This window comes from Littorina saxatilis, linkage group LG16 (genome assembly GCF_037325665.1).
Source record: "Littorina saxatilis isolate snail1 linkage group LG16, US_GU_Lsax_2.0, whole genome shotgun sequence".
NCBI lineage: Eukaryota > Metazoa > Mollusca > Gastropoda > Littorinimorpha > Littorinidae > Littorina > Littorina saxatilis.
The window spans coordinates 36,370,952-36,389,511 of NC_090260.1; the positions used below are offsets into that span (position 1 = coordinate 36,370,952).

Consider the following 18,560-nt stretch of genomic DNA (forward strand, 5'->3'; position numbering starts at 1 on the left):
CCTTTACCGCCACAGCAGAATAACAGCATATCTGTGTACTTGATTTTAGTCCAAAACAGGGAAACTGAAAAGAAGTGTTAACAGAATGGAATGATTTGCACGGAACTATACAACCGCGCATTAATCGATCGCCTGCGCAGGTTGACTGGTTGAGTGATTCGGATTCGATCAAACTTTCGCACAAAAACTCCTGTTTTTTTGGAATAACTGAAGAAAGGAGGAATAAAGAGGTTACACACCTCGTCTCAGTGATTATTAAAAATAATGGTCTCAGTTCGCGGTCATGAAAAAGCTCGCTGAAGCTCGCATTTTTCATGATCCGCTAACTTCGACCATTATTTTTAATAATCACTGAGACTCGGCATGTAACCTCTACATATTTTGGTCAAACACGCAAATAACGTATAATACACTGCGCGTATACCGATGTTTGAGGAAAGCCGCGTCTACTGCAGTTTGGTCTCTTTTGCTGAGACGAAAAGAGAGACTCTTCACAACTCTCAGTGTCGGCACAAAAATAGTTCTTCGTCAGTATAGATCTCTGATGTTCTTTTCTGATCGTGTTTATTGGAGATAAAATAAATAATAAGACAAACAAGTTTCTACCCCGCTGTTGGCTCATGTGACATATATTAAGCTTATTACAGTTTGAGTCTAAAACATTCGAACGACAATAAAAAGACGACATTTTTACTGACGTCATTTTCATTGTGACGTTCAGTCTTGACGCGCAAATAAAAAAAGCCAGACGAGACAAAAAGTCGAACTTTGCATGCTCACAGTCTCCAGGGACCAACAGACGACCAAACCTTTCTCAAAAACCGACAGTTCTACTTCCTCGTTTCGTTGTGCACTTAAACCTCTCTAACTAACAGCGGCGCTCAAAGTTTCGCCGTGCAAGCAAACGTACGTGCGCCATCAGTTCCGGACGATGGCTTCTCTCGCAAGGTTGACTGTTTCTCGTCTGCTCCTAGCTCGCCCTGCCACCCGGGCGCTGGGGCCGGCCACCACTGCCACCCGGGCCATGTCGCAGTCCTGGCAACAGTATGGAATTCCAGGATCGGTAGGTGACATTTTTTTCTTCAAGTTTCAATGATATTTTCTTCAAATTTCTGTGATTGTTTGTCACGTGAAATCAGTGTGAATCATTTTGATGTACTCTGACCGGTTTTAAAAAAAAGAGATCTACAGTACAGGATATTTGAAATATGTGTAGATCAACATGCGAAGAACTGGCAACAGTGTTGTGCTGTGGTTTTCGGTTAATTTAAACAATTGAAGGTTTGCCTTGCACACCGTCAACAATTTAATTGTGGATCGCAGTCAGCGAGATCCTGTGTCTAAAACTGTCGGGGGGAAAATCCTGTAACTTGTAAACTTGTGCAGTCAAACAGGAAGCAGACTTGACTTGATCGGTGTTTATGGGACTGTGCACTGTTGCAAAAGTGATACACAAAGGTGGCATGAAAGAAACAGTTAATATCATTCGGAGACATTTCTAATCAGATACATAGGGCCTAATAATAATATGCTTGGATATGTAATATGAAGTCTTTCAAATGTTTTGATGCTTTCCTGGCCTAAATCAGCGCAAAATCACATATATTTATGTTTCACAATCACAGTGAAATCCGCTGTAGATTCGTGCATTTGTGTACACTAAGTTTGACTTTGAACGCCTGATGGACTTCTCGGTTAGTTTCTGTTCGATCTGTCATCGTTGGCATAGTAACGTCAACCCTTCAGGTAAACACGTCTGCTCGGAGTTTCTTTTCCCACTATCTCACTCTATCTAGTGTGTCTTTTTGTTTTTTAAGCCGTAGCAAGAATGAAAATGTATACTGTGAGTGTGAGCATAGATACACATCTATGGTGTGAGCAATGTTATCCACGGTTCTTTCTATTTGTGATACTTTGTGTGAACGTTTTGAATAAACTGTCGCATACTTGTTGATAATCTTAGGCCAACAAAAAAAATAGGTGTGGTTACGGTAACATAGCCACACAAAAAAAAATAGGGTAGGAAGGTAGGCAATCATTTTTTTTTGTTTTTACTTTTTTTTTCTAATGTGTACAAATTAAACCTACTTGACAGGGAAATAAGTGTGCGACTCGGGCGCTTTCGCTTTCATTGCGTTTTCTGCACTCGTTTTCTTGTGTTTTTTAATTTTTTTGACAAATGTAATAAAAAGTTATAGGGTCGGCCCCTAAAAATAGGGTAGGTCGGGTTACCGTAACCACACCTATTTTTTTTTTAGGCCTTATCACTGTTCCTACTCCTCTCGCTCTCTTGTACTGTTTCTTCTTTTTCCGTCAAATCTTGGCTTTTGTACTATTGTGGGTTTACATTAGTTCCACGTGAATGTAGAAAAATACCTCATCGGGCGAGGACAGGATGTGAAAAAGCGCTTGTGTATACTAACTCGATTACCCTCATTTATCTTATCTTCTCTAAACATCCCCAACCCGTCTCTCTCTCTCTCTCTCTCTCTCTCTCTCTCTCTCTCTCTCTCTCTCTCTCTCTCTCTCTCTCTCTCTCTCTCTCTCTCTCTCTCTCTCTCTCTCTCTCTCTCGCGTTCGTCGTATCGAGTCGATCATATCATGTTATATCGTGTATTTGCTTCTGTTTTGAAAACGTGAACTGTAGTTTTTGTTATTATTTTTTTTACATTGTAAAAACCAAATTACTGGATATACCGGCGATTAAATCATCCATCCATCTCTCTCTCTCTCTCTCTGGATATGTCGACGACACATATCCTTTTTTTTTAAATTTCATTTCACTTCTCTAGATATGTCTGCCTCTTAGTCTTATTAAAGCTACGGCTTTTTATATTTAGTCAAGTTTTGCTAAATGTTTTAACATAGAGGGGGGAATCGAGACGAGGGTCGTGGTGTATGTGTGTCTGTGTGTGCGTGTGTGTGTGTAGAGCGATTCAGAGTAAACTACTGGACCGATCTTTATGAAATTTGACATGAGAGTTCCTGGGTATGATATCCCCGGATGTTTTTTTCTTTTTTTCGATAAATGTCTTTGATGACGTCATATCCGGCTTTTTGTAAAAGTTGAGGCGGCACTGTCACACCCTCATTTTTCAATCAAATTGATTGAAATTTTGGCCAAGCAATCTTCGACGAAGGCCGGACTTCGGTATTGCATTTCAGCTTGGTGGCTTAAAAATTGATTAATGATTTTGGTCATTAAAAATCTGAAATTTGTAATTAATTTTTTTATGAAACGATCCAAATTTACGTTCATCTTATTCTTCATCATTTCCTGATTTTAAAAACATATAAATATGTTATATTTGGATTAAAAACAATCTCTGAAAATTAAAAATATAAAAATTATGATCAAAATCAAATTTCCGAAATCGATTTAAAAACAATTTCATCTTATTCCTTGTCGGTTCCTGATTCCAAAAACATATAGATATGATATGTTTGGATTAAAAACACGCTCAGAAAGTTAAAACGAAGAGAGGTACAGAAAAGCGTGCTATGCAGCATAGCGAAACCACTACCGCGCTAAACAGGCTCGTCAGTTTCACTCCGTTTTGCACAAGCGGCGGACTACGGTCATTGTAAAAAAAAAAAATGCAGTTCGTTCAGTTTCACAAGTTCTGTGAGTTCCACAGCTTGACAAAATGTAGTAATTTCGCCTTACGCAACTTGTTATTATTTGATTAGCAAAACCAAACGATATTTCTTTGCAGGGAAAAGCTGTCGGTTTGCAACAATTGGAATTTGATTTATCTACAGTTTGGACACTTGAAAGTTTGAATTCGATCGTGCTGACCACAGGTTGTAAAGGTTCTTTCCTTTCAGTGTAATAATACTATGATAATACTAATAATTTTAAAAATCAATTTTTGCAAATCATCTGGGTTGGCGTTCACATGGTATTCTTTTACCAGGACATATGATATACTGAAAATCAAAAGCTTGGCTGCTTTCTGTAGAGAGAACGCCCCCCCCCCCCCCCCCATGTTGTTGAAGCGTTGTATTTGTCGTTTATGTTCCACCACTGTAATTTCTCAAATTTGAGATAATAAAGTTAGTTTGATGTGCTTTCGATTTGATTTTAAATTGATTTTGTATTTGTCACCCGTGTCAATCTCCGGAATAAATTCTAGCAACGCACTCACACTGTGCACGGGAAGCAGCCAGGCTGTACATTTTTCTTATGTGTTCAAATGGAAAGATGCTTTTATCTCATGAAAAATCCCGTGATGGCTGAAAATATTGGTGATACGAGAAGAAAGGTATCTATCTTTAAACTTTCTGACCTTGTCGCCGCGCCCTTCAATTATGTGCATGCAATGTTGTCAATGTCGTATCAATGTTGTCAATGTCGTATCAATGTTGTCAATGTCGTATCAATGTTGTCAATGTCGTATCAATGTTGTCAATGTCGTATCAATGTTGTCAATGTCGTATCAATGTTGTCAATGTCGTATCAATGTTGTCAATGTCGTATCAATGTTGTCAATGTCGTATCAATGTTGTCAATGTCGTATCAATGTTGTCAATGTCGTATCAATGTTGTCAATGTCGTATCAATGTTGTCAATGTCGTATCAATGTTGTCAATGTCGTATCAATGTTGTCAATGTCGTATCAATGTTGTCAATGTCGTATCAATGTTGTCAATGTCGTATCAATGTTGTCAATGTCGTATCAATGTTGTCAATGTCGTATCAATGTCGTATCAATGTCGTATCAATGTTGTCAATGTCGTATCAATGTTGTCAATGTCGTATCAATGTTGTCAATGTCGTATCAATGTCGTATCAATGTTGTCAATGTCGTATCAATGTTGTCAATGTCCGTGTCAATGTCAAATTCACAGTGTATTGCACGTGCAAGGGAGCTAGTTCACCTGCGGGATGAGATATTAATAAATTGTTGAACGTGGCCATTTGACAGCCACGCATGCATCATCATTTCAGCAATAGTATCGATTTATACTTGCGTCTCCGATCCGCACTACATAACCATTTCGTCAAGTGCGCGTCAGCTTGGCTGGCAGCGTGACGTCTCGCTGCCGTATACTGAATTTCCAACCGAACCGGAAAATCCCAACTCAAAACTGGGGAATGAAAACCACAAGAAAGGTTTGGTATTGGAACATGAAATTATACACAAAAGGAATCATTTACTAGTACGTCTGTCTTAGTGTGGGCGGACATTATAATGTAAATAATAATGAGACAATCATTTGAACAAAAACGTGGCGTAGTAAAGGGTTGACGCCTCGATAGTACGGGGGAGATAGCTCAGCTCGCTATTCGAAAATCCTCGTGTGCACGCATTGTGCAGGATAGAGATTCCAAGGTCACAGCGAAAGTCTCAGGCCTCGGAAAACATGCGTACAGGGAAATACGATCCCTCTCTCTCTTACCAAAAAAAAAAAAAAAAAAGCGAAGGTTTTAATTAATCGTAAACACACGGGCTATTCTCGTTTATTTACGAGCCCAGGGCTTGAGCGTAACCGCTGTGTTGTATTTTTACACCCCCGGTATAGGGGTGTGTATAGGATTCGGTCGATGTGTTTGTTTGTGTGTTTGTGTGTTTGTGTTCGCATATAGATCTCAAGAATGAACGGACCGATCGTCACCAAACTTGGTGAACAGGTTCTATACATTCCTGAGACGGTCCTTACACAAATTGGGACCAGTCAAACACACGGTTACGGAGTTATTGGTGGATTAAGATTCTACAAGGACTTATAGAGGGACATATTAATGGTCAAAGGGAAATAACCTTCTCAGTTGGTGGCAGTGAGAATGGTAAGGACGGGGGTGTTTTTCCTACCTCGGAGGAATTTCTTGTTGACTTTCAGCTCAGTCAGTGTTCGGCATCACACGGTTACTGCTGAACGACCCCGTCTTGTGTCCGTCTTGAGATAAGTGTTATCAGGAAAAAGGCCAAGTGTGTGTGTGTGTGTGTGTGTATTTCAACTTGCCAATGTTTTCATGTGCTGTTGATTGTCACTCGACAGTCTTACCACAGGCACGTGAAATAAGACTTACAGATTGTTATATTTCCTTAAACGTCGTAGTGACATGCTGCTGGGATTTATTTTTTCTCAGCAAATTTACCGAAATTGCCACAAACGTTTCTTCAGCAATGTTTATAAGTTTTCGACAGTCGTTGCATAGTCTTTGCATAGCATCACCTTTCCCACACCGTGAAATCTAGCTTGGTATTTTTTCTGCAAACTTTTCATGGTCGTTTTCAAATAGGGTTTTCAGCGTTATCCCGACTGCTGATGCCTATCTCGATCACTCTGAACCAAGAGGAGCTCTGTGAGCTTCAAGCAGATCTATTTTGTTGTTGTACGATACTATTTGGGAACAAAGTACATCTTCATATGGCCGTTTTCTTATTGGTTATTTACAGAAATCACGATCAAATGTTTGTGAATACAACGTTGTTTAAGAGGGACCGTCCTTCCCACGTACACGATCATGTTGACCGCCACAGAGTCTGTCAGACGTGTTCAGGCTTTCAGTGGATTAGGAGCATCATGTTGACCCCACAGAGTCAGTCAATATGCAGATTGACATAGGTGTCTTTTGTCAGTGAGATGTCATTCCACAGAATATTCCCTCTTTGCCAAGGAAGCGGTCCTGTTTAAAAAAATAAAATAAAAAATATTGGTGTGTGTTTATGTTGAAGGATGCTCTTATTGTGTGTAAAAGCCTGGACATTCCTGTGTTTATCAGCATGGTCGCTAACGCGAAAACAAGTACGTCCAAACAATTAATAACTGGTCTCCCCACAGACGCTCTACCTACAGTGTCCGTGGACCCCCAGCTTTAATGTATAGAGGGTCCTTGGACCCCCTCCGTGGAACTCTAGAGGGTCCGAAGACCAGGAGGTTGATATTCTCGCTTTTTGAAGGCACACACTTCGCCGACACAAGACCTTCGGAGCCCGACGCTCATTTCTAAGTAACGCCGACGATTGCAAGTTCTCTGAGCCCTTCACACAAACATTATGGTTCATATCGGTTAGAGTAACTCCGTAAATTCGCCTCGGTACAGATATGGCAGAACATTTCTGAAAATAGTACCGACATCATAACGGTTTGTAGTGCGTCCCGGGACCCGCTCTTTACAGGCTTAGAGCGTCGCAGGACCCGCTCCATTCACTTTGTAGAACATTTTCTTCGGCTTCTAGTGCGTGTACGACGCAGGGACGCACAGATCGGGGAGCCCTGTTAAAGGCCCAGTCCACCTCATGAAAACACGTAGGGCAGAATTAATATTTTGATGGTATTTTTCAACGTTCTCAGCGTCACTGCAGGAAGTTTCGATTCATTCAAAGATGCAACGATGTTCGTTGTTGATACAAAGGGACTTGACTCTCACTTTCTGCACGCTGAGAACGCCACTTCCTGCAGTGACGCTGAGAACGTTGAAAAATACCATCAAAATATTAATTCTGCCCTACAGCGTTTTAGTTGGTCCATGATGGGTCCAACCATTTGTTTTCCTAATTTATGTCAAGCCTCTGATGCCAAGAAATTGAGTGAAGCCGACCCGCTTTGAATTTTCAACTGTAATATGACTAAGGAGTTACGCCCCTTATCCGTTCGTTATCAAAGCCTTGTGTAGGGAACGTCATGGCTTTGAGTTCAAAATGGGCCTGTTACTGCTGCGCCTCTTATCAAAAGTGAACAATCATGCACACTGAAGTGGCATGCCTTTGCCTGACTTGTACTTTCTATGAATGGCTGCATAAAGTGTTGTGAAACACTATGTATAAAAAAACACACCGGCAGCTCATTCTTTTCACGCGGCGTCCTTGTATGAAAAAAAGAACAAAAGAAACGCACTCACACACCGGAAAGCTGTGTGATATGGCCCTTTTGCTACGAGAGATTTATTACTACATGTGTTCAGAACATAGCTTCAAGAGGAGAACGCACGATTTAAGCTTTAACATTATTCTGTACACATTTTGACATTGCAAAACCTGCTTGTCCCTTCTTCTTCTTCTTCTTCTTCTTGAAAACCTGTGTCCTTGTAATGTGGTACAGGCAGGCTTTGAATCACTAGCACACAGAAGCAGGCACTACCACACCGTACACCAGTGCCATTTATTGGGAAGATTGAGGAACCCGCTCTCTGACCAAGCAACAGCCGTGTTGGCGCAGTGGTTTCAGACCTCGCCTCTCACGCAGGTAGTCTAGGGTTCGATCCCAACGCGAACACAAAAACAAACTTGCTAACTTCTTTTGATATGAAAACAACTTATTAAACCTCAACACACCAGGGCTATTTGATATAGTTAGACAACATTCTATTTAGGGCTTCTGCACGGCGTTAATTGCTGATCCATCGGTGTATACATGGATCCACGCCTCTTTTGGGTACTGTTCGTCGATCAGGGCTAAGGTGAGTGCCTGTCTAGCTGTGTCATTCTGATCTTCTCCTGAGGTAACATGTGGAACACTGGTGCAGATCTGGATGCCTGGTTTCTCTGTTGCCTTGGGGGTTTCCTCTTCTTCTTGAGTCAGAGGTAGAGTGTTCTGTGGGAGGACTTCCCTGTACTGTCGAGAAAGTCTCTTACTCTCGTGTACAAAACTGCTCCGTTTGAGCCGGTTCTTGGTGAGGTTGCTCAGTCTGTGCTTCATGGGGTGGTCGGGTAGGCACTTGAGCTTCTCGGCCTGTACCATAGTCTTGGCTTCTCTTCACTGACAGAGGGGTTGGATGGTGGTAAGCTTCTCCATTTCCTTGATGGGCGTGGATTTTATTGCACCAGTGATGAGTCGGAGGGCCTGGTTTTGCACACGGTCGAGGGTCTGCAGGTTTGTCTTGGCTGAGGTTGACCACGCTGTGGAGCCGTACTCGAGGTGGGGTCTGATTGTTCCCTGGTATACTGTCTTCAGTATCTTCTCGTTCGCTCCCCAGGTGGTACCTACCAGCTTCCTGAGTATGGCTAGCTTGCGCCGGGCCTTCGTCTCTGCCTGTGCAATGTGTGGTTTCCAGGTCTGCTGTCTATCAAAGGTGACACCACGGTACGTCGCTTCTTCATCCTCTCTCAGAGGAGTTCCACCAAGCCTTTTTACATTTAGTCAAGTTTTGATTTTTTGCTAAGTTAAGACATCGGTTACGGTAGCACACTGGAAGTCGGACTGTGACTATAAACAAGTTACACGCCGTATAAACGGTTGCACCGACTGAAAGCCGCGGGATCGGTTGCATCGACTAAAAGCCGTGGGATCAGGAAACGCGAGGTGAGTTTCTCCACAAAATTACATATCTCTTCTCTTAACCTTCACCGGGCTTCCTGGGTACTACAGGACCCAGAGGCACATAAAAATGACCATAACTCCAGTGCTAATACGAATTTTTTAATGAAATTTGGTGTATTCCTCGGCCACCTGCATGGCTTCCTATGACCCAAATTTTAAGTCAATCGGTCAAATTAGAAAACAATCAGCAATGACGTCGTTTGATATACCCGATTCTGGTTTCCTGGGTCCTACAGGACCCATACGTTTCAAAGAGGGATGGAGGTGTTTATACCGATTCGGATGATGTGGGTAACACAGGACCCACACTTTTTAAGCGCAGCAGTGATAAAGGGATATTCCCATGACGTTGACCGCCCAAGCCTCCGGGTCCGGTACCGGAGACACGAAGACTGGGAGACGCCGAGAGAACCGGGTGGCGAACAGATCCAAGAGAGGTTTGTCCACCTGCGTCCAAAGACGCCGCAGTGCCTGGTGCGCGATAGTCCACTCCGAGTGCAGTACCTGCGATGAGCGACTGAGCGAATCTGCCAAGGTGTTCAGGCACCCCGTAAGGTACTTCGCTGAGATCACTATCCCCTGATGGAACGCCCAAGTGAGAATCTCGCATGCTCTGTTGGACAGAACTAGCGAGCGCGTGCCCCCCTGCTTGTTCAGGTACACGGCCACAGTGGTGTTGTCCATGTGGATCAACACCTGCTTGCCTCGCAAAGAGGCGACAAACTCCAGAAGCCCGAGGCGCACTGCTTCCAATTCCAGAATGTTGATGTGCAACAACTTCTGAGCCTGGTCCCAAAGACCGGAAGCTGTGTTCCCCTCCAGATGAGCTCCCCAACCCTGAAGAGAAGCATCGGTAAAGAGATGCAACTCCGGAAGGGGCAGTGAAATCGGAACGCCCTGAGTCAGCCAGGCCGAATCCAACCACTGCCTCGTTGACTCCAGGAACCATCCCTGAAGGGGAAGAGACAAATTTCAACCTTGAGAGGCTGGATCCCAGGCAGAGTTCAGAAACGCCTGAAACGGGCGTTTGTGAACTCTGCCCAGCGGAATCAGGGTAGACATCGACTCCATCTGGCCCTGGAGTGAAGCCAATACCCTGACTGGCGCGTGGCGGAGGCTCGACAGGGACCTGACCAGATCCTGTAGCTTGTCTATCCTCCGCTGGGCAGGACAAACAGTCCAAGCTCGGGTGTCGAACACCATGCCCAGATACGTAAACTGCTGAGAGGGAACCAAGTCGGACTTCCCTTGGTTCACGGAGAAACCTAAGTCTCTCGCAGTCTGCAAGACTATCCGGGTGTGCTGATCGCACAGGGACTCTAGCTGATTCAGGACCAACCAGTCGTCCAGATAAACTCTGAGACGAATCCCTTGCTGCCGCACTAAAGCGCAAAGCTGGCGCACTATCATGGTGAAGATCCAAGGCGCTAACGAAAGCCCGAACGGCAGCGCCCTGAACTGGAACACCCTGTCGCCCCACAGGAACCGCAGCCACTTTCGATCTGACCTGTGCATCAGAATATGGAAGTATGCGTCTGTCAGGTCGATGGAAGTGACCCAGTCCAACGGACGAAGGGCCTCCCTGACAGACGCTGGAGTCTCCATCTTGAACGGAACCTTCCGGAGAAAGCCGTTCAAGGGAGACAGATCCAACACCGGTCGCCAACCCCCTGACGCTTTCGGGACGACAAACAGTCTCCCTTAAAACCCCGGGGATCGACGATCGATGACCTCCTCTATCGCATGCTTCTGCAAAAGCAGCAGCACCTCCGCCTGAATGACGGCACATGCCTCCGGATCGGCGGGAAACCTGAAACTGGGTGTTGTTCTGGTTAAAGGAGCCTTGTCCTCTAACCAGAGCAACCGGAACCCCGATCGAACCACTCCCATAACCCAAGGGCTGCTCGCGAGAGACAACCAAGCTGGAACGGCCCTTGAGAGGCCGCCCGCTACCAAAGGGGTAGGGGCTAGAGGAGTGGTTGGATCGGGGAGCCTTCATTGGGGGTTAGGTTTACCACCTGACCCCTTCTTCCCGAAGGAAGGCTTCTTATTATAGGGGCGAGAACGGCTGCCACCCCTATGCGACCGCGTCTTTTGCCCAGAGCCACGAAAAGACGAAGACTGCGTGGAACCGCCTTTCTTCTGACCCTGCTTAAGGGCAAGCTCTGAAAGCTGACCCATCCTGTCCCCCACCGTCCGCAACCGCCTGAGCGGAAGCGTAGGCAGGAAACGGATTGCCGTTACCACCTACGACCGGAACTCCCGTAGGATGCGAACCGGAAGTCGATGGTAACGATTTGAAAGTGCCACGATCCCTTGAAAGAAATCCTGTGGCCGGAAATCCCTTTGACGAAGCAGTAGAACCCATGGACGAGAGGCAGGGCGAATCGGCCCCAGCGACGCGGGTGGGATACACCAGTGTCCTCTTTCCAGACGTCGACAGTTTCCCAACGTACTGTATAAAAAAAATCACAGTAATTTCAGTTACGAGTTAGAAAACTCACTCTCTCTCTCTCTCTGGTGTGTGCATGTGTGTGTGTGTGTGTGTGTGTGTGTGTGTGTGTGTGTGTGTGTGTGTGTGTGTGTGTGTGTGTGTGCAACATATCAAGTATCATTGCAATGAGAACTTATTTGGTATACAGTGTGAATATCAAAATGACCACATGATAATCTACGTTTTTGCACACATTCTTTGTCTCCAATTAGAAGGCCAGATATCGAATAAATAAACACTTCTGTGCCATCAACAAACAGTACACTTTGTATAAATGAAAACAGTAAAACTAACTTACTATGAGGCTGCTCCACATTGACCTGTACACATCCTGCCTGGTGGAACCCACGTGGTGCAGGATATGCACCATCCCCTTTGGCACGTCCGCGCTACAGACACAAAGGATGTAAAATATTGGTGAAATCAGAACTAACATTAGGGTGAAAATGGTGTTAACTCACTAGGACGTTGTATTCACCATGCATCACTGATCATCACTGTACATCTACAAAGTAGTCTATAAAACACAAGACAGTACGCGCAGCACGTTGATATATTTTTTTTCCAGCTCAGCTAAATAACTGAAGCACATGGGAATCTCATTATCACACCCAAATGAATAAATAGTTCCAAGTACACAAAGAGATCATGTTCTGACTTGTTGAAAGTACTTTATTACAGTGCCGTTCATTTTCTAGTACCAACGAAGTTTAGACAACAAAGGATTTAAAATGGCTTACCCAACATTTCTGAAAGCTTCCTCGAGGTTTGCCTTGCTTGCTGATGCCATTTTGTCAATGTGTCACGATGATCAGTACTCACGGAAACAAAAGAATTACATCGCCAAGGCAAATGACTCTGTGCAACCTTCTTTAAAAAGTATGGGTCCTGTGGTACCCACATCATCCGAATCAGTATAAACAGTTTTATCCTTCTTTGAAAAATATGGGTCCTGTAGGACCCAGGATGCCATAATCGGGGTATCAAACACGAAGCCCGGTGAAGGTTAATTAGTAGATTATCACATAACTTTTGTTTACACTTTGAACTTAGGTGTTGTAGCATCACATCATCGATTTTTTTCATTGATTGCATTTACGTGGGAATGTTGAACTGTGATTATTTACACTTGTTCAAGCGCATTTTTGTAAATTTTGACTTTCAACCTTCACCACTAAAAATCAAGCTTTCCGACAAAGCTACAGACAATTAAAATGTAATCAATGATTATTTATTGACCATTGGGCTAAATTTTATTAGCTAATGTTACATAGTTACTTCATATTTTACGGATATATGCAAGGACACTAAACAGTTTGACGGTTGCACACCACGGAAAATCCTTGTACAGACCGGCTGTGCGCCACGGTAGTCATCGGTTGTGCGCCGTGGAAGTAATTGAAAGTTGAAAAGGTTTACTTTAAGGCTGAAAAATCGCTTCTGAACATTGTACAACAAACATCAAGCCATGTAATGGTGTACAGTGGCCAGCAAAAGTATCGCACCAAATGGGAAGAACGGAAATGACTAAAATTGCTTTGAACGAATCGGGAAATTACCTCACATTTTAACGGTCCTAATTAGATATGTAAGAACTCTTCATTTGCTAACAGATTTGGTATCACAAGAAAGAGGGGACTTTCGTCTTTACTATGTTAAAAATTCATAATTGTAGTATACTTGATTGTAATAAAAAGACCGTTTGAAAAGTGTCTAAATTGTCAGACCTTTCCTCTCTTGCTATGTGGTGCAATACTTTTGCCGGCCACTGTACAGGTGGTTTGACCCGGATAGTGTACAGTCCCAATAGTTTCATGGAGACACGCACTTTTTTTTAGGATGGTACTCGCACTCTGATATTTCTAATTTTCTATGGCAGATGGAGTCCGGCCTCTGAAATCACCTGTCCACTGCATAAACCATGGATGCGAATCAGCCCTGCTTCATGTGCTGGTATTGTTCTGAAAAATGTGAAGAATTCATCACCGCTATCGATCATGCTTTGTCATTACACCCCACTGAAAATGTGAAGCTTCGCATTCTTCGGCTTGACGATAAAGCCGGGGTATTCAGATATTGTTCAAAAGACTTCGAAGTAATTCCAAAGACAGTAGCAGAGGGATACCACATTGTTGGCCATAAGAATGAAACTATCACAATAGAATGCAAAGCCGACGAATGCAAAACTGGCGAATGCAAAGCGGACGAGAACAAAACGGACGAACCAGCATCAAATTCGGACAGTGATGAATCAACTGGGGTTTCTCGTCATGGGTATGCATGTGCTGACTCAGCAGTCGGGCACAAGCAAAACTCTTGCCGCATTTGCTGCAGACAAGAAGTCTTGGTTTTGTCTTACAATTGTGGCGTGTGAGGTTCCGTTTGCTTTGGAAATACTTGTTGCATTTTTTGCATCTGTGTGGCTTTATGCCTTGATGACCAATATAGTGGCTGTGAAATTCAGTAATGTTCATGAAAGCTTTATCACATACCCCGCACGTGTATCTTGATCCCGTTTGAAAGCCGTGTTCTTGTCTCCTGTGTTCTGTTAGACCAGAAGCATATTTGTAACTTTTGCCACACTCTTGACACAGATGACGCTTGTCTAAACTCCCAGAAGGCTTTGATGGTGTTGATGTCCTTGTGGGTGGACCTATGGTCTGAGCTTGCCCTTGTGAAAGAACAGCGTCCACAGCTTCCGCCATCTCTTCGCTAACATCAAGATAGCTATCCGTCGTGATACCAGAGATCTCCATTCTGCAACCTCTCTGCCGGGATCGGTGGGGGGTGGTAGCCCGCTATCGTGGGGGTTGGGGGTTGCAGAGAAGCAAAATTTGGAGTTATCGGATCGTACAAAAACGCACAGAACATCGGCAATAAAGGTGGTGGGGGACTATAACAACATAACAAAACAAGAGCTGAGACATTCACCAAATATAACTTGATATTACTGGCAAATTTAGAAGGACAATGTCCCATGGTGCACAACCGCTGGCAATCAAATATTGTCGCGACGTGCAACCATGCTCTTCCGTGGTGTGCAACCGTCAAACGTTTGGTGTCTTTACATATCCGTAAAATATGAAGTAACCATGTAACATTAGCTAATAAAATTTAACCCAATGATCAATAAATAATCATTGATTACATCTTAATTGTCTGTAGGTTTGTCCGAAAGCTTGATTTTTGGTGGTGAAGGTTGAAAGTCAAAATTTACAAAAATGCGCTTTAACAAGTGTAAATAATCACAGTTCAACATTCACACGTAAATGCAATCAATGAAAAAAATCGATGATGTGATGCTACAATACCTAAGTTCAAAGTGTAAACAAAAGTTATATGATAATCTACTAATTAAGAGAAGAGATTTGTAATTTTGTGGAGAAACTCACCTCGCTTGTCCTGATCCCGCGGCTTTTAGTCGATGCAACCGGTCCCGCGGCTTTCAGTCGGTGCAACCGTTTATACGGCGTGAGTTATATGTCTGCTAATTTCTGTGCTTGTATGTACAAATTACGAAATGAACATACAAGCAAAGAAATTAGCAGACATATATATAACTCTCTGCTTGACCCTGTATTCCAAAGTGATATATCGGACGTGCTTGGTGAGAAAAGTTAGAGAAGACGTCCTAATGCGAAGCATCACGTCACGTACGGTACAACATTCAGATCATTGTCACTAACATGTCACATCTTCCAAGACAGACAAAGAATTCAGTCGAGAAAAATAGTCTGTCTGGGTGACTTCGTCATAATCAGCAGAAGAAAGGTCACCGGTAGCGGTGTAGGATCTCATTAAGCAAAATCATGTGTATTTTGTTTCAGAATCTCCCCTTCAACATCCACAACAAGTACAAGCTGAGTGTCTATTTCATCCTCTTCTTCGGCTCCGCCTTCAACCTGCCCTTCATCGTGGTGGCGCTGCAGCTCATGAAAAGCTGAGCATCCGTCCAGGTGAGAGACTGAGAGAGGGAGAGGGAGGGAGGGGGGGGAGAGAGAGAGGGTAAGAGAGAGAGAGCGAGGGAGAGAGAGTATGCGTGAAAGCGTGCATATATGTATTTGTGTGTGTGTGTGTGTCAGTGTGTGTGTGCATGCATCAGTGTATGCGTCTCAGTAGGGGTGTGTGTACTGTACGCGCATGAGTGTGCATCTGTATGTGTGAGTGCGCGCGTGTGTGTCTGGGCGTGCGCGAGTGTGTCTTGGTAACTGTGTGTTGGCGTTTCACGGTGTGTGATCATGTGTGTGTAATATTTATCGACGAATCTCGCTAAATTAATGCTGCCTGTCTTGTTATCTGTGCAGGAACGGGAAGCCAGGGCAGACTGGAGCGCTTGTAGCAGAGTTTGCTCCCTTGAGCCGAGGTGCAGAGAAGCTTGAGTTGAGTCAGCCGGAAAACGGGAGAAACCGTGAATCCATGTCTGTAGACTTTAGTCTGGGTTTTGTTTTGCTTTAATGTCTTGACATTTTGAAAACTAGACGGAAATAAAAAAAATGTTAATGTTTATACTTTTCCCACGGTGTGTGTGTGTGTGTGTGTGTCGACGTGCGTGTGTGTGTGTGTGTGTGTGTGTGTGTGTGTGTCGACGTGCGTGTGTGTGTGTGTATGTTTGTGTGTATGTGTGTGTGTGTAATGTGCTGATAAGTTATTGCAATATTGAGTTTTCTTTATTAAAAACAAGAGAAAAGCGAGAATCGAACTGCTACAGTGGTTTGCAAAGACAAAATTCAGAGGGTTCAAAGTCAGTTTTTCGTAGCGGTATAAAGATAATCCAGCTCATCGCTCTCATCAAACTGGAAACATGCTGGAAAATCAAACATTTTTAAGTTTGTTATTTGGAATAATTTGCCTACTATCATTTTCAAGACAAGAAAAAAAAACATTTCGGCTGTCTTCTTCATTATTAGCTTGAATTTGTCTTTAAATGAAGGCCATGGAGAAACGATAATTAGCAACGCAATCATTGCTAAACGCGTCACTGCCAGAAACGACTCCAGGCCAAGCCAGCCAAGCTCAGTGCGCTTGAACAGTGCTAATGTTTACGGAATAAAGGCACAGTCCCTCCCGTGTAAACGATTAGGGGCTCAGGTGGTAGAGCACTGGACTAAGTTGTGATCGAAAGGTCGCTGGTTCGAATCCGTACCGTCAACTTTATGTGGAGACCCAGAGACGGTATCCATCTTCCACCCCCGTGTCTCCACAGCGGCACGTTAAAGAACTCGGTCATTCTGCCATAAGTGTAGATGGCTGATACCACCTAAACACGCATACACTTCAAGTAAAGTCGGGCGTAAAACGTGAATTTCTCTCTCTCTCTCTCTCTCTCTCTCTCTCTCTCTCTCTCTCTCTCTCTCTCTCTCTCTCTCTCTCTCTCTCTCTCTCTCTCTCTCTCTCTCTCTCTCTCTCTCTCTCTCTCTCTCTCTCTCTCTCCGACACCGTCAAAAGAGATGTACTATGGAATGTACTGCTCAAGATCGGCATTGGGGGTAAAATGCTTCAAACACTCAGAGCAATGTACTCAAACGTATTATCTTGTGTTCGGTGTAACTCTGACTACACGGCCTTTTTTGAGTGTATGCAAGGTCTCAAACAAGGATGCTTGGCAAGCCCAATCCTGTTCTCTTTTTTGATTAACGAACTTGCGTCTGAAATGATTCTAAAAGGGAGGCATGGAATTCAACTTCTTCCGGGTGAAATTGAACTATTTATCATGATGTTTGCTGACGACATAGCATTGCTCTCAGTGACACCGGTGGGACTACAAAACCAGCTAAATATATTGCATGAAGTTGCCAACAGATTAGGTTTAAAGGTAAACAAAGAAAAAACAAAAGTGTTGGTATTTCGCAACGGTGGATACTTGGGGAAAAACGAAGCCTGGACATTTGGTCACGACAACATGTACGTTACCAACTCGTATAAATATCTCGGCTTAACCTTGACCACCAAAGTTTCCATCCAACGATGCTTTGAAGACTCTATTGTACGAGCTAAGCGAGGTGTTATCGACATTTTTAGAGTTCTGTGGAATATTGGATGTTATGATCTAAACCTTTTTTTCACACTCTTTGATACACAGATTACCCCCATATTGCTATACGGTTCAGAAATGTGGGGTTGTTTTGATTGCTCTAACATTGAAAAGGTACACATGTTCGCATGCAAACGGATAATAGGTGTTTCCCCTCAAAGTCCCAACTGCATGGTATACGGAGAACTCGGTAGATTTCCCCTATCAGTTCTCGCTGCTACCAGATGCGTTAAATACTGGTTGCGACTAAATCGCCTCCCAAACACAAGATATGTAAAAATGGCCCATGTGATGATGAGGAACATGGCAGACAGAGGGACAGACAATTGGTCCGCTAGGGTCAGGAACCTCCTATGTGAAAATGGGTTTGGACATGTGTGGACGTACGGCTATGTCGGCAACGAAAAACACTTTATCAAGGCTTTTCAACAACGCCTAAAAGACTGCTTTATCCAGAACTGGCATAGTAAGCTGGAAGACAGTGAGAGGTATGACACATACAAATTGTTTAAACCTGACTTTGGAAGAGAAAGGTACCTTGACCAAATAGACAATCCATATATCCAAAAAGTGTTCACAAAATTCAGACTTGGGGTTTCACCCTTGATGTGCAACAAACAGAGATACTCTGCAAACGGTTCCCATGTTTGCCCACTTTGCAGATACCCTCACGAAAACGAGCACCACTTTCTTTTTAAGTGCCCAGTATACTCGGATATAAGAGAAACTTACTTGGGAAATGTCTTTGAAATTGGTCAACTCGAAAAC

At 43.6% G+C, this 18,560-nt stretch overlaps 2 protein-coding genes across 4 annotated transcripts; one reads left to right on the forward strand and one right to left on the reverse strand.

Moving 5' to 3' along the window:
* Window positions 1-775: 775 nt before the first annotated feature.
* LOC138950969 (cytochrome c oxidase subunit 7C, mitochondrial-like) lies at window positions 776-16,265 on the forward strand. Its single transcript, XM_070322681.1, has 3 exons — window positions 776-1,063; window positions 15,589-15,717; window positions 16,066-16,265. The coding sequence occupies exons 1-2, from the start codon at window positions 932-934 to the stop codon at window positions 15,703-15,705; spliced, it is 249 nt and encodes an 82-aa protein (XP_070178782.1). The 5' UTR covers window positions 776-931; the 3' UTR covers window positions 15,706-15,717; window positions 16,066-16,265.
* On the reverse strand, window positions 9,528-12,778 carry LOC138950968 (uncharacterized). 3 transcript variants are annotated; one of them, XM_070322678.1, is made up of 3 exons: window positions 12,502-12,778; window positions 12,060-12,150; window positions 9,528-11,722 (listed from the first exon to the last, which is right to left on the reverse strand). In XM_070322678.1, exon 3 carries the CDS (start codon window positions 11,264-11,266, stop codon window positions 9,536-9,538), a length of 1,731 nt encoding a protein of 576 aa, XP_070178779.1. In that variant the 5' UTR covers window positions 11,267-11,722; window positions 12,060-12,150; window positions 12,502-12,778; the 3' UTR covers window positions 9,528-9,535. The 3 variants fall into 2 exon arrangements, with proteins under 3 accessions (XP_070178779.1, XP_070178781.1, XP_070178780.1); XM_070322679.1 differs by lacking the exon at window positions 12,502-12,778 and having other exon boundaries at window positions 12,060-12,494.
* Window positions 16,266-18,560: the final 2,295 nt, after the last annotated feature.